This window comes from Strongylocentrotus purpuratus, unplaced genomic scaffold (genome assembly GCF_000002235.5).
Source record: "Strongylocentrotus purpuratus isolate Spur 01 unplaced genomic scaffold, Spur_5.0 spur5_scaffold_6, whole genome shotgun sequence".
NCBI lineage: Eukaryota > Metazoa > Echinodermata > Echinoidea > Camarodonta > Strongylocentrotidae > Strongylocentrotus > Strongylocentrotus purpuratus.
In genome coordinates this window covers 37,609,326-37,628,614 of record NW_022145612.1, presented here as the reverse complement: position 1 = coordinate 37,628,614, position 19,289 = coordinate 37,609,326, and the positions used below count along the sequence as shown (strand labels likewise).

General features: G+C 37.8%; 1 protein-coding gene across 1 annotated transcript in view; it reads right to left on the bottom strand.

The window, feature by feature from the left end:
- The window catches only part of LOC575353 (collagen, 5 alpha fibrillar), a 59,866-nt gene extending 42,191 nt beyond the window's left edge, over positions 1 to 17,675 (bottom strand). Inside the window, exons 1-12 of the mRNA XM_030973023.1 lie at positions 17,579 to 17,675; positions 9,566 to 9,784; positions 8,654 to 8,843; positions 7,971 to 8,224; positions 6,974 to 7,417; positions 6,312 to 6,755; positions 5,299 to 5,724; positions 4,560 to 4,979; positions 3,208 to 3,654; positions 2,458 to 2,889; positions 1,808 to 2,236; positions 881 to 1,303 (exon numbers count right to left, since the gene is read on the bottom strand). Coding sequence (XP_030828883.1) covers positions 881 to 1,303; positions 1,808 to 2,236; positions 2,458 to 2,889; positions 3,208 to 3,654; positions 4,560 to 4,979; positions 5,299 to 5,724; positions 6,312 to 6,755; positions 6,974 to 7,417; positions 7,971 to 8,224; positions 8,654 to 8,843; positions 9,566 to 9,784; positions 17,579 to 17,675 — 4,225 coding nt within the window. The remainder of the gene's footprint in view (positions 1 to 880; positions 1,304 to 1,807; positions 2,237 to 2,457; positions 2,890 to 3,207; positions 3,655 to 4,559; positions 4,980 to 5,298; positions 5,725 to 6,311; positions 6,756 to 6,973; positions 7,418 to 7,970; positions 8,225 to 8,653; positions 8,844 to 9,565; positions 9,785 to 17,578) is intronic.
- Between the last annotated feature and the right edge of the window lie 1,614 nt (positions 17,676 to 19,289).

Genomic DNA, 19,289 nt, shown 5'->3' with positions numbered 1-19,289 from the left:
TCAGCAAATGTAAAGTTTTGTTTAAGTCGAAGATTCCCACACGATAAAGAAAGACATTAATACTTACCCATGGCTGAATCGCATACATTTTCGTTCTGATCCTTCAAAAGCAAAACGATGCCCCAGCGGACATTTGTTACGACATACAGTTTTCAATTGGAGACTTGCCACATAAATAAAGAGCAAGAGGAAGATGGAAAAGAACAAGTTTTCGATGCAATCTTCATGCTGTGTTACTTTGTGGTTCAGTTGATTAAAGTAGAGATGGAGGGTTCTATTCGTCTAAGTCGTCGTACTGAAAATGGAGGGCAGTTAGTTGGAAGATGGTTTAATAAGTTGGTATGTTTTTAGAGTAAGGGAAACTGAAGATGAATGGAAGATGCATGTTAGGACGGGTGAAGGGTAACATGCATGAGAACATGATTGTACTCTAAAAGGATTAATGAGGTTGGTATAAAACACTCAAGGAAGCATGCAGTATGTACTAGTATGTACACTACTTTACATGCTCGGAGCAAACACATCGTCGAAGATGGTTCTATCTACCACACGGGATGCTCAACCTGTTTGTGAAAATAAAAAATAAAAATGTTTTTCAGTGTTGTGGTGAAACGAATCAATCAAGTACTAATTATATTATCAATGCTTATAATTAAAGATTAAACTACATTCGTTGGGGGTTATCTGCTAACTCTATAAATGCAATAATCAGACATAACAATCTATTGGGTATATAGATGAATTACGTCTTAAAAGCAAGGACGTTTCTAGATATATATGTATTTTTTCACAAGGATTATATCTGGCGCACACTACATACCTGGTAGCCACTAAATAAGCTAAGAAGCGGAAAGCACGGTCCTCGAGTGGCACGACTCACCTGCTTTCTTACACTTAACTAATTTACAACTTGTAGTGGAATCTTCCCTTGAGCCTTCCATTGAGAAATCAGGGCTGGAACTCTCGTGCTTCGTAATCTCGGCGCAGAGGTAGTAGTCCTCCTCGCAATTGACGTCGGCCGAGTCCACCATGGCGTTCAGGTTGCGGAACACCATGCTGTTGCCGGCCCCCAGGTCTGTGCTCGCGTCAGCAGGATCCAAGGTCTGCTGCTTGAGGATATCGCGACGACCTGATCCGTCGCCGCTGTTGGAAGTGAAGGTCTCCAGACGCCACAGGTTATCCCCCTCAGCGTCACCACCATTGGGATTGGAGTCAACTCGGAAGTCGAAGTTCAATTCGTTGGGTCCATCTTCAAGCTCGTCATCGCTATTCAGCGTCAAACGTGTGTTATCAATCACAACACCTGTGAATTGACAAAGACAACAGAATATTCTATTATTCGATATCTGAGGAACAAACAACCATCACTATTTTTCCCGTTAGTGTTATAGACAAATGTCTTTATTATAGAAAGCTAAACAAATTCACGTTTATTACGAATGATTCGTTGTTGTTTTATCAAGTATTAATTTCAAAAGAACTTTAAATACATTACATAGTAACCAGAATCATGGTCTAATTCCTGACACATGGTAGCTTTAATATACGATTCTTACACAGCAATACAACATTGACAGAATGATACGTCTGTTATTCAGTATACACTGTAGAGCAAACAGAATTACATTTCGAAATCCGATATTGACTGCTACATTAAATGGAAATTGCTCTGGAAAAAATACATAAAAGGTCTTTACATTTCGATCGTGAGTAAATACACTTTGTGCATTCTTATAATTATTGGAATCACCATTGTCACTTGAGGTGTATGGACAGGCTATTTCATCAAAGTATTTTTTGCACAAACCTTCACAGTTGAGTTCGAAGCAGTCTACGAGCACATCCTCATCGGGCTTGGCGACAAACTGGTAGTCAGGAGAGGCATATTCACCCTTGCGCAGCTCAGAACAGAAGTACCTGATCTGGTTGCAAGTCAGTCCAGTCATGTCGAAATTGGTGTCCACGGCTCCGTAACGGATGTCCTCACCAGGGGAAGCTGGTCTATCCTTCTGGTACTGAGTGAACGTGTACGCTGTCGCAGGCTTGAATCGCTGGCCTCGACCGTCTGGGAATGTGCTACCAAAAGTGGTCATTTCCCAGAGGTCCCGTCCCTCGGCCTTACCGCTGGAAGGATCGGCGATGGCAGTCATATCGTACAGGATACGGTTGTTGCGAGTTCCCTCGTTAACTCGACCGTTTCCAAGTAGATCCGTTTCCACGTCGGTGACAATGACAGCTGGAAGATGTATGAGGAGTGGTCAAAATTTAGAATTCATTACAAGTTTAAGAATGATAAAATGTTTGTTTTCATCAACCTTCATCAACTGTATAAGCCTTAGATGTATTTTTAAAATTATGTTTGTAGCATGTTTCGTTAAACAATAAATATCTTACTATATACAATATTTTGCCTCTTCTGCAATCAAATTTAAAACACTTAAAAATAATTATACTTACGTCTACGACAAGGTTGCTCCTTACAACTGATGATGACATCGCCACCGCCTTGTACCTCGAACTCAAAGTCAGGGTTGGCACGCATACCCTTGGAGAACTCAAGACACAGGAAGGTGTACTCCGAGTCACATCCGATCTGAGACAAATCGAATTCGGTGGCCAGATTCTTCAGCTCCAGTGGTTCTCCAGCACCTGCTGCGGGGGTGGAGGCTTCATTACGGTCCAGGATCTGACGGAGGTAGCCAAGACGGGGTCCGGCTCCATCTACATTTTGAGCGCCGAAGACTCCGATTCGCCAGAGTCCATCACCATCGGCTGATCCACTGTCAGGTAAGGTGCTAAGGTCTACGTTGAAGAGGACGTCATCAGGTGCATCAGCCGTGACCGGTCCCATGGGGGTCATGTCCCAGTCCAAATCGTCGAAGATAACACCTGTATTATAAGGATATTTTTTTAAAGAGAAATTGAAGATAAAGATGCAGTGCCGTTTGAGCTTTGTCAATCAACTATGCCTTATAGCGTTCTATAAATATTACTCTCGCTTATCTTTAAAAAGTTGGCTAAGACACAGCAATGGTCCACTTTTAGTAACAACTTCTGAAAGCTGTGTTTCATCCACCATGTGGTAACATGTGGCAGATAAGATATATAATTATGTTCGTCATCAGCAAGGGGCTCTTGAAAGTTAAAAGAAATTTTTGATATAATCGTAAAATTGATGAGTATTAAAATTGCCTCTTGTTTTCTAACCTTTGCAAGCATCATCGGGCACCTCGAAACAGCTTCTCAACACAGATTCGTCTGGAACACCGGTAAATTGGAACTCTGGTTGTGAGCCTTGATCTCGGTTGACCTCGTTACAAATGTATTTGACCTGGGGACACTTGAGATCGGTCATGTCGAAGTTTGTGACCAGCGGGACGAAATCGAGGGTTTCTCCTGACATCATGACTGGAAGGGCAGCAAAGTAATCCGATAGGACGGACTCCTGGAAATTGTTTTGAGGTCCGTCTCCGTTGGCGTTCTCGCTACCCCACTGGCTGAGTGTCCAGAGGTCCACACCTCGCACTGTACCTGACTCGTCGGTAGTGGTAGCGACGGAGTTGTATGTCAGTGGGTTGTCAGCGTTGCCTTCGCGTAGCATCAAGTCCGTGAGGACATCAGTCGGAGAGGATGTGAGGCTATCAATTTCAACGCCTGCAGGAATAAGAACGATTATTTTCAAAAGTAATACTTACAAATAGCCTTTTGTTACTGATGAATCAAGAGCTTAAGAGACGACCCCCAGAGAGGTTTGATTACACAATAAATGGAGCTATCCGCTTGACATGTTTTATCTCAGGAAGTTCTTTGAATTTATGCAATGTCTAAAACGTCTAATATTGACATTTATATTTTTAAAATGAACGTCTTGTTTATCATGTTTGTATCACAGGATACACAATTTCCATGAACATTCGTAATTGTGCATCTAAAACACTAAACAAATTAGCATGGTAATTATATTGTGTGAATAAAAAATGTTCTATTCTATTTTATTTTCAATAGTGAAAAGAGTAGCATTTAAAAAATATATAGGGATATATCAAGCAACTATTGCGGTAATGTGTAATTCAAAACTATCTAGGAAGCCTTCTCTAAAAGCTCGTTGATATAGGGCTACATTTTGAAAAGAATCTCGAGAAAAAAGCAGAGGTGAAGAACAGAGAGAAAGTTGTTTTATAGAGAAAGCCAGGATACAGAAATAGATAATTGCACAGATACATCATAATGAAACTTTGCTCCCCTTATGCTTGTTGGCAGCCATACGGCTCTTTAGACTTGACACAACCAGCAGATCTTGCCGTGGGGTATCCGAATCTATGTTGACTGGACTCTCTCTTTACACCAGGTACCTAACCTAAAGCTGTAAGGATGAATGTCATTTGGGAGGAACACATTCAAATGGCAACATGTGGTTGGTTAGAACATAAAAGTATAACCATTGCCTTTGGGGATATTCAATTTGCTGGTGGCCAAGTTTTGTTTCAAGAGTAAAAGAAACAAATGATTTAGAGAGTACGAACAAGAAAGTTAGACGATGAAAGGTTTCTCAATGTTACCTCGACACTTTTGCTCTTTGCAGCTAATGATGGAGTCTTCCCCGCTCTCGGTGGTGAATCCAAAATCAGGGTTGGGTGATTCACCCCTTTTGAATTCGATACACAGCCATCTGTAGTCGTCACAACCGAGCTCGTCGATGGGGAAAGGGACGTCGATACTGCCGAATCCCAGAGGACCACCTTCTTCGAGAGGCAAGGCTTGGTTGTAAGGGTCGAGGGTTTGTGTCACCTCATCTCTGCGGGGTCCGGTGCCATCAGGCATTTTAGCCGCAAAGACACCCAACTGCCATAGACCATCTCCAGCTACGTCGGGACTATCTGGATCGAACAATACATCTGCATCGATGGTCAGAGGAGATGGTTGTCCAAATGGAGCATCTCCGATTTCCGCTTCCCATTCGATATCTCGAGCAACAGCGCCTGTTCCATTAAACCAATAAAATAACGATCATCGAATTGTAATATTGTATGTCTTTAATTTTATATCTTTATATAAATTCGTGTTGTTATTGGTTCACATAGACAGATAATAGAAGTATCAATCGACCCATAGAAACCAGCAATTGCACTCATTTGTTAATTCGTCTTCATAACCAACACTCTTTTATCTAACATTCCAAATAATATAACAATCCTGTACATCTTATAATCCGAATACCTTAATATTCATTTGTTCACGAAGGATTATTGAGAAAGAAATACATGTAAAAATCCATTGTCCGACTTCACAAGCACTTACCCTTGCAGCGTTCTCTCATGTCGATACATGTGGTTGTAACTGATTCATCGGGACGATCCTCAAAGATGTAGCTGACACTGGCCCTAGGATTCTTATCCAGATCAAAGCAGAGGTAAGGGGCCTCTGCACAACGGATTCCCGTCATGTCGAATTCGAAGTCTTTGCCATCCATCATCAAATTCTCATCATCGTTGAGGTCTGTAGCTGAACCGTCAAGGTCTAAGATTTGCTCCACGTAGCCGGTCTTTGTTCCAGTGCCCTCAGGATTCATGCTGGCATACGCACCAACCAACCAGAGTTCTTCCCCGACCACGTTTGTGGAGTCGTCGTGCGTGATACCGGTCAAGTCCACGGTAAGTGGGTTGTTCTTGTTTTCGACAATGACCTGCTCGCCAAGATCGGCCTCCAAGTCGGTAAATATAGCCCCTGCGAATCAAAAAAATTCCATTCCAATTTTTCTTCCATTTATCCAATAATTGAGTAAAACTAACGTAACAAGGTTCAGCTATTGAGTTGGAGATCAAATCCATATAATGTGTCACAATTTCCATGAATATGCTAATACATTATATTCAAATAGAAATGTTTACGCGGTACGTTAATGGTTCTCATGGAGCGAATATACTACATGTGTTTGTATATCCAATAATTTTCATGGATGTATCGTGATATTATATCTTAAAAATCGAGACAAATTACTTCATATAATCATTTAAACACCTCCAATCTAACAAAACCAGGCTTGCATTTGTATATTTTTCTATCTTTATGATACCATCATCATCCTAATACCAACCTGGCATTACTAGAATAATTGATAATAATCGTCAGTAATTTCTACTATTTTATATTTCAAGTAAGCCTATAAAATATGCATACTCGTTTTTAATTTTCTGCTAGTTTGTACCAACCGGCCTGACAAAGAATTTCACAATAATAGATGAGATAATAAAATCCTATTTAATTTCACGGGAAAGATTCGAGTAGGGTTTATTTTATACGTATATACTTACTCGACAAACACTCCTGCTCCTTGCAAAGGACAAGTGTATTGTCCTCGGACTTATCTGTCGGTGATCCTACTACCCGGAAGTAGTACAGCGGCTCAGGGTCATCTCCACCCGTAAATTCTACGCAAACGTAGCCGAAATCATTGCAACCAACTGTGCCAATCTCAAACTCCGTCATTGCTTCGGGAATCTCAAGCGAGCTATCCTGTTCCAGAGGGAGTGCTTCTTGCATTCTATCAAGGGTCTGTGTCTTGTAGTTGAACTTTTCTCCTGTTCCGTCGCGGTTTCTGCTTCCGTAAATACCCTGTCTCCACAGTCCCTGTCCTTCAACTGGCCGGTTGTCCATTTCAAACATGACGTTGCTGGCAATGCTAACCTCAGATTCTTGACCGGGCAGAACTCGTCCTGTTGGAGTCAGTGACCAATCTAGAGATTCCGCCCAGAGATCTAGTGGAGAAAGATTACACTGTGAAAGAGGTATTTGATGCACATATTAAGTTTTTTTAATAATAGTAATACCTATAGTACTCGGTGTCTTCCTGTTTATCCTATTTACATTCAATTGTCATAGTCGTGCATGTTAAAAATCTTTTAAAATGTGGCTTTTAAGAATGTTAGAGATAAGTAACTGATATATAATTTTTTTGAATGAAATGAAAACTTACTTGCAAGACACTCCTGTTCTTTACATTTAACGAGGGTGTTTGCCGCCCGAGTGGAATCAATAGCCCCGGCCACACGGAAAAAGTAGGTTGGGCTTGGAGCATCCCCACCGGTGAAGTCGACGCAGACATACCCGTAGTCATTGCAACCGATGGAACCAATCTCGAAGTCGGTCACCGCATCCATCACCTCTAGAGCATCGTTCTCTTCCAGGGTGGTACTCTGCTGAGGTCTGCTCAGGGTCTGAGAGACGTAGCCGAATTTATCGCCTGTACCTTGCATGTTCCTGCTGCCAAAGACACCCATTCGCCACAAACCCATACCGGACAGAGTAGGGTTGCCTGCACGGAAGGCCACGTTGTTATCAATGCTGACCGATGTTGGTTGTCCTGGAATGACCGTCTCCAGAGGCTCCAATGTCCAGTCCATATCCTCAGCAACAATTCCTACGTAAAGCAAAGAAATTAGAAACTACTTCAGTAATATAGTATCATCGATAAGCATTCAAGATTATCGTATGATTTGATATTTCTTAAGTAGCTTTTTTTGTTAGTGTTTTGAGATGTTCTAATTGGTTGCCCAAACTTGATGCTACTCTCACGAAATTCGGAAGAATATAGCAGTACGAATAGCAATAACGTATCAATATGGTAACTTAGATCTAAAGATACTTCATCATGTTCATATATGATGGCATACCTTAAGCTAATATTAATTAAGCTCCTACCATGCGTATGTTTTTGTTTGTTTGTTTTATAGAGAGTTTTGTATCTGTTTCAATTATTGATGTAATACTTCCATGTCTTCAACATAAGAGACTTTATTAAAATCATGTGACCAGGTTTATATAATTCATGTGACCAGACTATAATGAAACAAATTGGTGGCATTATTTATGTACACGATAGAAGCTTCACCAGACATTTGTTTTGCATAAATTTTCTGGATAGAATAACATGTTTTCAAGCTCACATGTATCAGTAATCCAAGTTATTGTACCTTTACACTCTGGAGCTCCGGTGCAACCGATCTGGGCGTATTCGTCGGGCCACCCTGAAAACTCGTAGCCTAAGTTACCCTTGGTGGTGGGGTTGTCTCCTCGGTCGATGCGAGCGCAGATGTAATTCATGTCGGAACATTCCGCCATGGGGTCATTAAAGTTGTACTCGACATCGCGGAAAGCGAAAGCTTCTTTCTTCTTGTAGTACTTTGACATTTGTTCCTCGTCAATGACATTTCTTTGATACCCGAACCTTTTTGTTGGAAATTAAGAAAGACGTATATACAGAAAAAATTGGCCGGGTGATAGTAAGTTGATTTAAATTATTTTATATTACGTTTGATGGTATGAATCCTAAGCATGTTTCTGGTGACACAGTTTAATGAGCTGTGCTTATCATGATACCCAATGTTTAATTTTCCGTTCTTTCGAAAAGGCTCTACCACTGTATAGTATTGTGCTATCTGGGTCTCCTCAGTGCCCCGTTCAGAAAAGCTTAGCGTTTGATTTTACGATTGATTGATTGATTGATCGTGCAATCAAGACAGTACAACATGTACGTCAATTGCAAAATTTCAATCAACTGCTAATTTATCGGGTCCAGTGACATTTTTTTGATACCCGAAACCGTTGTTGGACGTAAAGAATATACAGATAGATGAGAAGGTGTGGTCAATAATACCTTGCCCCTCTGCCATCAGGGGTCGCTGAGGCCCACATACTGAGTCTCCAGAGGTTCTCTCCTACGACACCGGTGGTATCCTGTGCTTCCTGGAACTTAATAGGAATATCAAGAACAAGGCTGTTGTCTCCACCTTCAGCGATCGTGTTTGAGCTCGTGATTTCAGGGGTAACCCTCCTCACCCTTACGTCTGAGGTGATGAAGTGGGAGAGAGAGTGAGATGGGAGAGAGAGAGAGAGAGGGGGAGGAAAGGGAGAGAAGGAAGGAGAGAGCAAGAGAGAGGGGAGGGAGATGAATAGAAAGAGAGAGAGAGATAGAGAGAGAGAAGTGAGTCAATATTCTGGATGGTATTGGATTTTTTTACGTAGTAGGCAATCCCAGTTTGTAAACTTGAGGTATCTGAACATGAATTGACATAAAAACGTATGTGCTATTCCACTTCATATATCGTCCGCTGTAACCTCTGATAGGGCTCTAAATTGATACAATATATACTAGAGTCTTAGATTTGTTAGGTAACACTTGTGACAAAGTAGCCTGGACTTTTCCGTTTTACCATGCAGAGGCGTAATAAAGCACACGGTGTCCTGTATGAGCAAACAGGGATCTATGGCTTTAACCTACCCGAGGAACTCGTTGATCACTGAGGATAAAACCCTTACCGAGGTGCATTTGCGCCCTCGTTGGTTTCTCGAACTCGGTTTACTTACATTTATGTCCCTCTGTATACATTTGTTTAAACTTATTTTAGATGGGTACCTGGTAGGATTATTTCTTTAATGCTCACTTCCCCCTGACGCTCTTTGAAAGCGCTTGGGGGCGTTGTATAATAATAAATTATTACATCATAGAAGGATAAATCATAACTGGAAAGATAATATTTGTCCAATCTGAATGACTTTCGATACTCACTGTAAGGACAGAGGAAGCAGCATTCTCCCTCCGGTTTTATTGGCTCAGCGCAGAAGGCGGGCTGACAACTCTCAATCACACAGGTCGTCGTGGCGTTGTCGCAGGCACAAGTGGTGCATTCGTCTACTTTCCATTCCTCTCCGTGGAGGTATGGGATTCCTCTGTACACGCAAGGTAGCAGAGGCTCCCCAGAACTAAGACTCACCGAAAACGAGGATTCTAGGGGAGAAAAACATATGGTATATTGTCCTTAAGTTCTGTTTCTAGGCGTAATGTTAACAGCTGGCGGTAAAAAATGGTACTGGTTTATCTTTGTTTCTCTGGTATCTCGCACTATCAACCTGTATTGTGTCTGCAAATAATTTAATAAATTAACGTACTGATGCAAGATAAATACTCGATTGAACTTTCAATAATTCTCATATTCAAACAAGGTGGAGCTCTCTGAAATAGGAGTCTGCCTTTATCTCCAGCTATCAAATGTAACATCAATGCAATATCTTTTATACAAACATGTACTTGAATTGTCTTTTAAGTGTTTTCTGGATTATAATAAAATAATTCTTATAAGGAAAATCCATCGCTGACATAGAAGTTAGATGCCGAAGTCTAATTTTGACAAACATAACACAAGACAAAGTATGAATCGATCTAGACAGCAATAGTACGGAAATAAATGCATCAATGATTTACTTGAGAATCAATGTAATTCCTATTCATGATACCATGAAAATAGTATGAACTTAGTTGTCTTTGATCTTTCTTTTTTTTCCTTTAATGAATCAGTCTTTGTTATAAAAAAAAAAATCTTCATGATGAATCAGTATTTTCACTGTCAAGTGCAGAATATGATGTTTTTCTTGCAAATTTGTCCATGCGTACTCAAAACAGTTTTCATGCAATCTCAACAGGCAAATCTACTGAATGCACGTCTACTTCATTCCTAGCTAAACTCTTAACGACACTACAATACTAAAATGGAGTTTGGGGTATTATAGAGGTAAATAATAAATGTACATTACATTTTCCCTGATTTTATGTTTTTTTCTTCATAAATAGTGAGCATTTAGGTAATTCTCTCAATCAAATAAATATTTATACAAAATAAAATTTAAGAAAACATTGTAAAGAAGACTTTGATTGTATTAGAGATCTCGTGAGCCAATGTACGTGATGTACGAGTATAGAAAACGAAGTGCACAGACCGTCCAATTTGTGGTGTAATTCTTGCAAATTGTACTTAAGATTTTTTCCCCGGCGAATTTATTTCATTTTCGAAAAACATACTGGCACAAATTAAAATTTCGATGGTTTTAAATGACTACGAGATTTGTGTTCATCATAGTTTTGTCAATATTAAAAAAAAAAAAAAAATCAATATTATTTCATGCGTTTTGACTATGATTACAATCCCTCTGTAAATATAGCCATTTGTGTATTCCTAGGTTTTATCTGGATGTTATGTATGTCCCTGGTTTTCCAGTTGTTGTATATGTTATATTCCCTAAAATACTTGGTTGATATTTTTAACCTATTTCTTTTTGATGAAAGGAATAAAGATATAATGAAATGACACTGAATATTATAATGATTATAAGTTAAAAGAACATACTCACTCCAATTTCCGCGCAACATGCTTTGAAGTTTAAAGATACAGTCGTGAGAAGAGCCATTCCATGGGTATACTCAACCATCAATCGAGTGCCAATATAACATTTAGGACTTGGGAATTCTACCAGGTTAAGTGAGGAGGTGAAATCCATTCCATGGTTAGTCGTGGGGGTGATATTAATAAAGGATGAAGCATGCAAACGCTGATGTTACGTCATGCAAAAGTTGGACGAGAACATAGAGAATTGACTGGGGATTTATATGACTTAAGATAATTATTATGTAATACCTTGTTTATTCTAGCGTTGTTTTATATCAACACATCTTCAAAAAGAATGTCATTTTAATTTGTTCATTCCTGACTATATAGGCCTTTTGTGACCCGTATCGCTGCAATGTAAATCCTTTTTAGTCCACCCCAGCCTTTATTAGAAAAGCACTTTCTCCTCATCCCTTTACTATAAATGCATAACCCCATCCGTCCCCTTTTTTTATGGAAGGAATTAAGGAAGGGAGTAAGAATATTCAGTACTGTTCATAACAAAATGCAATTATATGTTTTTGTTATTGGTCGTTGAAAGGTAGTTGGACATTTTTTAAGTCAATCATTCTTTTCATCCCAAAGATATCATAACTATTGAAGAAAAGTTTTAAATTTCAAAATTGATGGAAAGTTTATCATAGAATAACAAATTGTATTGATGCATATTCTAGCCTACATTCTTTAGAAAGAAACAAAAATCCTTTCCCTTTAATATTCGGAATCGAGCAAATTCCCAAGCACTTTTCCTCTGTCCATCTACTAAAGAAACACAGGTATGCATTTTTTAGACACCATATTCACTGAGTGGAAGACAACACATGCAACTAGCACAGGCATGCAAATAAGACAAAGATTCACAAGAAAAATGGAAATAAAAGAAAGAAATCATAATTTTATCATCATCTTAAATTGCTACTGATTCTGTCATTATAAATAATAATATGCAAATACATCAGCAGTCAGTTTCTCATGTATGACTACTGTGGACATTTCAACAAAAGTCACCTCACGAAACGTAGTTTGTGGCAGGTTTTACAGAAATGTTTCGGAAAGCGGCAGAAATATATTTCTGGTGTGAAAATTTCTTTCACTTGAATTGTGGCAACAGAAACCAATGTTTCAGTGAATATGGTGAAGATATGATGTTATTCTGAGAGTAATACGCAATCGTTATAGATGGAACTGCAGTCGTTTTCTGCATGAAACAATGATATCTTTCGTGCGGTAATTTTTTTTTATCTAAGACTCTGCCACTAGCGAAGCTTACTTGTATGTCTTTAGGCATGCATGCTCATGCAAATATAAACTAGGTAATAGCAGCTATAATCTACTCTAAGATGCACACTACGTCAGTTGTTTGTTAGATAGGGAAAACTCTCTTCACTTTGTGTCTTTCTTACTAGGAGCATAAAACTTGTTCGGAATCTACTCATCATTTACCCCCTTCCTAGTTAACAAAGCGTTTTGTACGGTGCTAATATAATTGAGAAAAAAAATGAATTCAAAACTACAGACTCCTGTGCTCATGTGTTATCAAGTTGGATACACAAGTCATAATACTTTTTTTTAAATCAGAGGCAAACCTCATCCTCAGTAAGTGATGTGCTCGACTTGATATTACTCTGGACGATCTGGAAGCTGTAAAAGGTCAATCGCAATCTGCTTAGCGTAACAGTACTTTAACCCTCAAAAGAATACACTAATTATATAACACAAGTAAAGTTGATGCATTATTTTGACTTCATTCTACAGGATACGATACCACGCAACAAAGTTTTTCCATTAAGTATGATTTTGTACTTATTTAAAGTTTTCAGGTTATCAAAAAAGGTTGTGTAAATTGTGTATGTTTTGGGGTGTACACATGATCATATTAAATTATCACAATGCAATTAAAAACAAATTATATTATAGATTTAAGTTATCTGTAATACCTGCAACATAAATTTAGTTTGGACTTTAAAAACTATATGACATCTATGAATTGAATATTTCTATAATCATTTTTTTAAGTAGTTAGATAATATTGATAAAAGGAACAGTCCCACCAACTAAAGTCACATCCCTGAACTTAAGTGAAACACGTCCGCATTTATCGAAATATTTTCACTTCAATCCCTACTCAAGATGGATGCTAATGTAATCAGTCTATCTCAGTACGTCAAAGGTGCATGCACAGAGGAGAAATCATCCGATTGTCCTGATTTAACAAGTTAATTCGACGTCGCGATCCCCTGACAAATACACTGATTTAATTTGTCAGAAGAGCCTGTTAACTTAATGGAAAAAGAAAGGAAAAGGAATTTGTGGATTTGACAGAAAGTGGTAATGGCCTTGACAGCAACCGCTGGGTGTTTGTTAGCAAAAAGCCGAATCACACGAGTGGTCCTAGCATGACGTCCCGAGGGACCCCAAAAAGCGACATTCGTGAAATAAAAGTCGTTCACACTGTGACACAGTGAGAAAACGCCATGTCCTAGCGAGGAAATAGACCCTCCCCGATCGCTTGAAATAAATCAAGCGATCTGTTCAAGTAAAAATTCTACCAATGATAGCATTTTAACAAACAGCTGCGTTGACAATTTTGATAAACATGTGGATTCAGGATTCTCTTTCGGGTCATCTTCAAAATACGAACATGCTACTTTTTTCTGATTTTCTTTTTTGTTTTGAAAAAAGAAACACAACTTTGTATATCGTTTGGTCCTGTATTTTTACTTTGCTTAACTTAGCTTTCGAAAATTTAGAAGAAGGTAATGATAATCTAGGATAATTCCCCATTCTCTGTGCATCTTTGTATCGTTACACTACTGACCTTTTTCTTAATCTGACACAAGATTTAAATTTTATTTTGACCAAACATACAGTAAAATTTGTTATAAGATGGCATGTGGAATGATTTATTACTTTTCTCCTTTCCAATTTGAATTATTGAAAGAAAGCATTCGTGTTTATGTTTAAAAAATTAGCTTAAGTTGCACATTTTTCTTTTCTTTTCATCATTAAGTTATTTCTGGTTTACTTTTGATTTTAAGAAATAATTGATATATGGTAACTTTGGACGCCCCCTCCCCGCCCCCACCAAAAAAAAACTTCTGCTTGAAATCACTTATGAACAGCGTGCTCCATACTTCTGGAAAGTTTTCTATTCAATTCACAACATGTGAAACTGCAAGTGAGCTCACTGCTAACAAATCAAATTATTCTCATTAAAAGCAAATGGCTTAAAAGGGAAATCTCGATGGAATATGCCCGTGAGTAAAAGCATATTCTTAGTATATGATAATTTCTACGCAAAACAGTTCAGGCTAAGGGTAACTTCATTGACGCCTTGGGAACAGAATAAGTATGTAGTGCGTTGATCCAAATTAGAAAAAAGATAAAGTGACGATTCGAAATTAAAATAGATTTTTGAACAGCTAAATAATCAAATTGTAATAAGAGCTCACATTTTTTAACATTAGGTTGGACTGCATTTTACACATTCTGCAAGTGTCACCGTAGCAATTAAATGAAATAGAAATATTCTACAGGTGTTCTATAAATCGATTAGCCAATACTAACAAAACTTTAATTGTTTGTAATACATTGTAATGGTAGCGAGGCTAAAGCCGGGATGAAAATAAGTGCGCCTCGGAATAGAATTTCTAGATAGACGGCGCCATAGAACTGCCTATTATTATTGTATTGAATATGGAAGAAAGTGGTATTAATAGGGTATCAAGGATATCAGAAATGGGCCTTAAAATATCTACAAACACTACAAATTCGTTGTGTAACGACTTTACACAACATTGGGTGGTTCACTCCTTACACAGAGGTTGTGTTAAGTTGTGTAAAAAAACAATTACACAACTTTACACAACGAATTCGCAGTGTAAAGTTGTGTAATTTTTGTTTACACAATTTAACACAACCTCTGTGTAAGGAGTGAACCATCCAATGTTGTGTAAAGTCGTTACACGACAAATTTGTAGTGAATGTGGTCAGGTTAAGTATTAATGACAACCTGTTAATACAGTGGATAAATAATTTGAAATCCTATCTTTAAGTGGTGTTAAAGTATATATAACTAATGTTAGAAGTAATGAAAGTCTCAATATTCCCAATTGGCAATGCTCTTTGACACCTAAAAGTGTCGTGTTAAGAGATGAATTGAAATATTTTGTTACCGCCCTCACAACCTGTATTGAATTGAATATTTAATCAATGACATCCAGAAGTAAAATTTCGAAAGAGTGACGAAATTGATGAAAGAAAGGCATAAGCCGACGAATATGCATCTTTCTTTCTTCATATTTCTGAAACATTAGAATACAAGTACCGCGCTTGTGATAAATAAGTTGAATTGTATGTTTAGCCAGTCACATCCAGAAGCAGAATAGTGAAAAATCTAAGTTGATAAAAAAGGCAATCGGACGAAGAAAATTAATTTATATTCTTGAAATATGTCAAAACCATCAAGGCCATATAAAGTATGAGCTTACAAGTATATAACATCAAGAGATGTATGCTGTATCTAAAAATAAGCTGAGCACGCATTATTGGCAAATTTAGCGATAGAATAATTCGAAAAGGGGTTTAAAAATTTGCGATTTCTACTCAGCGCAAAACAAAACAATTATTGGTATGTAAACTAGTACGCAGATTATTACTATGTAAATCTATGTAAATCATTTACCAGGATAGACTTTTGCAAAGCCATCATTTCACCAACTAGAAATAATCGGTCCCTCGTGTTGAGGCTATAAACCTTATTTTTCTTATAAATGCCCATGTAAAGGCCCCATCCGAAAAAAATGATTTGATGAGCTCTAATATTCAACGTTTGGACATGAATGAATCAGCTGAATTCTTTAAATTGAACGACATCCAAGAACAGTTCGGTGGAGGAAGCACAACCAGACCCTCAAAATATGATTCGTAAGATCGTTTGATTTCTGTCACTACAAAGTTTCCTTTGGGGGGGGGGGGGGGAGGGATTATAAAAGTAATAATCAAGTAAGTGATTGAAAACAATTCATAATAACGGGGAGCGTTATAATCTAGTCTATGGTTTCTTATATTCCAGTATCATCTGTAAATACTCTTTACGAACTTGATTGAAAGAAACCTTGTCTCCATGAAATCATCAATAATCGAAAAAGAATCAAGTGGAATAACACTGTCTACTTGTATGTTAATTTATATTACTTTACGAGCTATTTAAACGCATTTTAAATTGTTATATAATCATATGATTTATTCCACAAAAAGTTCTAAAATCGATTTTCATTATCAAGGCCTATCAATTATTTATATAACTATTTAAATACAACTATTATATGTTCTTGAACTAATTTTCCTTGATTCTGATCAAGTTAAACGTGAATCAGGTTTGCTCTCAGTAAAATGTGACATATCGTGGCGCGTTGAAAATCAGGCGTGATATAACGACGTATGGACAGCAAAATTAGACGAGATTTTGCAACCATACGATGTTAGATCTCACTCGGCCTTTCTTTCCACGCGGGGGTATATCACTAAGTATGGGCAGCAAATTTGAATCAAATTAATCTTGATTGGATTCAGGGATTTTCGAAGTAATCACACAGGATAAGACTTCTGTTAACACTATTATGATAGGGTAACTATAAAAGAAAACCGCAACAAAAGCCCTCGTTGTCATAGGTTGACAATGAACCAGTCCAGAAATGTATTCAAATATCTTTATCTTCCTTCCCAGTGACTACTGCATTCACCTCTTATGAGTTTCTGTATATCAAAATGCATAGTGCAATCATTAAATTGCTAAAATTTTGGACTGGAATATCTTGGACAAGTCTCAAAAGTAAGCATTGAGGTCTTTGGTAGTGGGAAATAAATATGAAAATAAAATATATTAAATTTGAATACATTCTATTGACTGGTCTTTTAAAATTATTTTATTCCTACTTTTTCTGCTAATAAAACTTGTGACACAATTAAGTGATATCTTAGATTATTTTGAGACGTAGCATGGACACACAAGCAAGCTTCTGCAAAGAACAGTTCTAGATAATTGGGTCGCGACCACAAAATATCATTTTCTTTCCTTTTCCTGCAAATTTGTCATATAACCTTTGAACTCTGAAGCTCCACACACAATCATGCATGAGAACTGCAAAAAAAGAATTGAGAAATAATGTCAATAAACCAAATCATAAACTCTGTTAAATCAGATGATGATTCATTTAGAAGAGGTGAGTTTTATCTTTTCTGGTTTTTCCCCTGTTTTTCTGGGGCGTTTTTTAAATATACTTTTTCATTCCAAAGACAGACCCCCAAATTTGATCTGTTGTACCTGAAAATAAGAACATATAAAGTATATTTAATCCTACCTTGTGCCTCGCATATTACAGCAAGCGTTGCTAGGGCCACACATAATAAAAGAAGTTTCCGCCTGTGCTGGCGTAGTTGGTCCACAAAGCTATACATGGTGTACAATCTTTGTGCCGGACCGAGTCAAATGAGGAGAGCCTTTAAAAGCTGGACGCACTTTCGGATATCAGCTCTCTCCAACCAGAACTAGCCCAACTGAATCATATCTTGGATTTCTCCACCGACTGGGTTTTGTACCGTCGTCGGCAAAAGAGCCTAGCTGTCCCTTGCAGAAAAAAATACTTCGTAGACGGAAACATGAGGTGGATGAAACGCTGTTGTTGGTCCTACCTCAGCTGTCACTTGAAGTTAGCAGACACGCTAATAGCGTTAACCCCGCCACCTATACACCCTATTTCAGAAACCTGTGGCGACTGAGGCGCACTTGGTATCACCTTTATTTTTTTGTTCTTGCTTTCCTTCTCCACCTTTTCTTCCTCTTCCTATTGTTTCTTTTTCTTTTTCCCAGGGCCTGACAAGCTGATAAAGCAAATTACACAAGAAAACACTGTCAATTTTAGCTATCTGAAAGAATGGTTATGTCCATGGTAACATCAGGGGAACTTCTCCTGCAGCGTCCAGACGAAGGATAGTCCAAATCTCTTCTATTTATCTCCCTTTCTCCCTTCTCCGTTATGTATTTCTTTCACATTCCTAGTGACCTTGTGAACTGTCAAATAAGTAAATAGAAAATAAATTATCTTAATGTTAATTTCTAGATCATCAAAATGAGGGTAGATGAATGGAACATTATCTGCAAATTGAAAGTTCAGAAGCGTTTTTACTCGTGAGATATTGAATAAACTAAACAAATAAGTCATATCTCAATACAATTATTAGTGACCTAAAAGATCCTTTTTCTTTAAATACGTTCAAATACGAGTTATTAAGGTTTCGTGTTCTTATATGTCTAGAAAATGAAAAACCCTCTTGCTCCCTATAAATATACCTTCACCACGCCACTGAGTATCATGGTTATATTGTACAGTCGAAAATGACAGGTACTGTGTCACAAGGCCATAATACATTAATACATTGGGATATCGAATGCGCACTAATTCTGCAACCATGCATCGTAGATTAGCATTTAGTCATTCTTAATTACCTCAATTTTTCGATATGTCAGGTCATTTCTTTTTGTTCTATTCTATTCTAATCATCTTTTCACACGTGTCCTCCCTATTAAAGTTTGAGATACGTTTAGTACCAGTCAGTCGTGCCACTTATGCCACTTATGCCAGTTTCGCATTTCTTTTTATTCGCAAGTTTTGTAGTTTTGCTGTGTATTCGAATGTAACTAGTTTTGCATTTCTTACCCTTTTGTGGTTTTCTAGAATTACACATCATTCAATTGTACTGTTCATGCGTAATTCACATGAAACGCCTCCTTCTCTCCATCTTTGACTTAGGTTTATTCGTATATACATATTTCAATTACACCTCTCTCCTACAAAATTGTACAAACTTAAACGAAAAACGGGATAATATTTCTTTCGGATGCTCCTTCATATAGCAGGGGCGGGTACTTATAGAATGTGCGCCATAGGGGTTTTAATATCCGATAGTCATGTACTTTATATTTACATTCATGTCGGCAAGGCAGAACGTGAAATGACTAAATACTTTACCATTATTATTAATGCTATTTTTTTTCTAAACGAATAAGGAAAT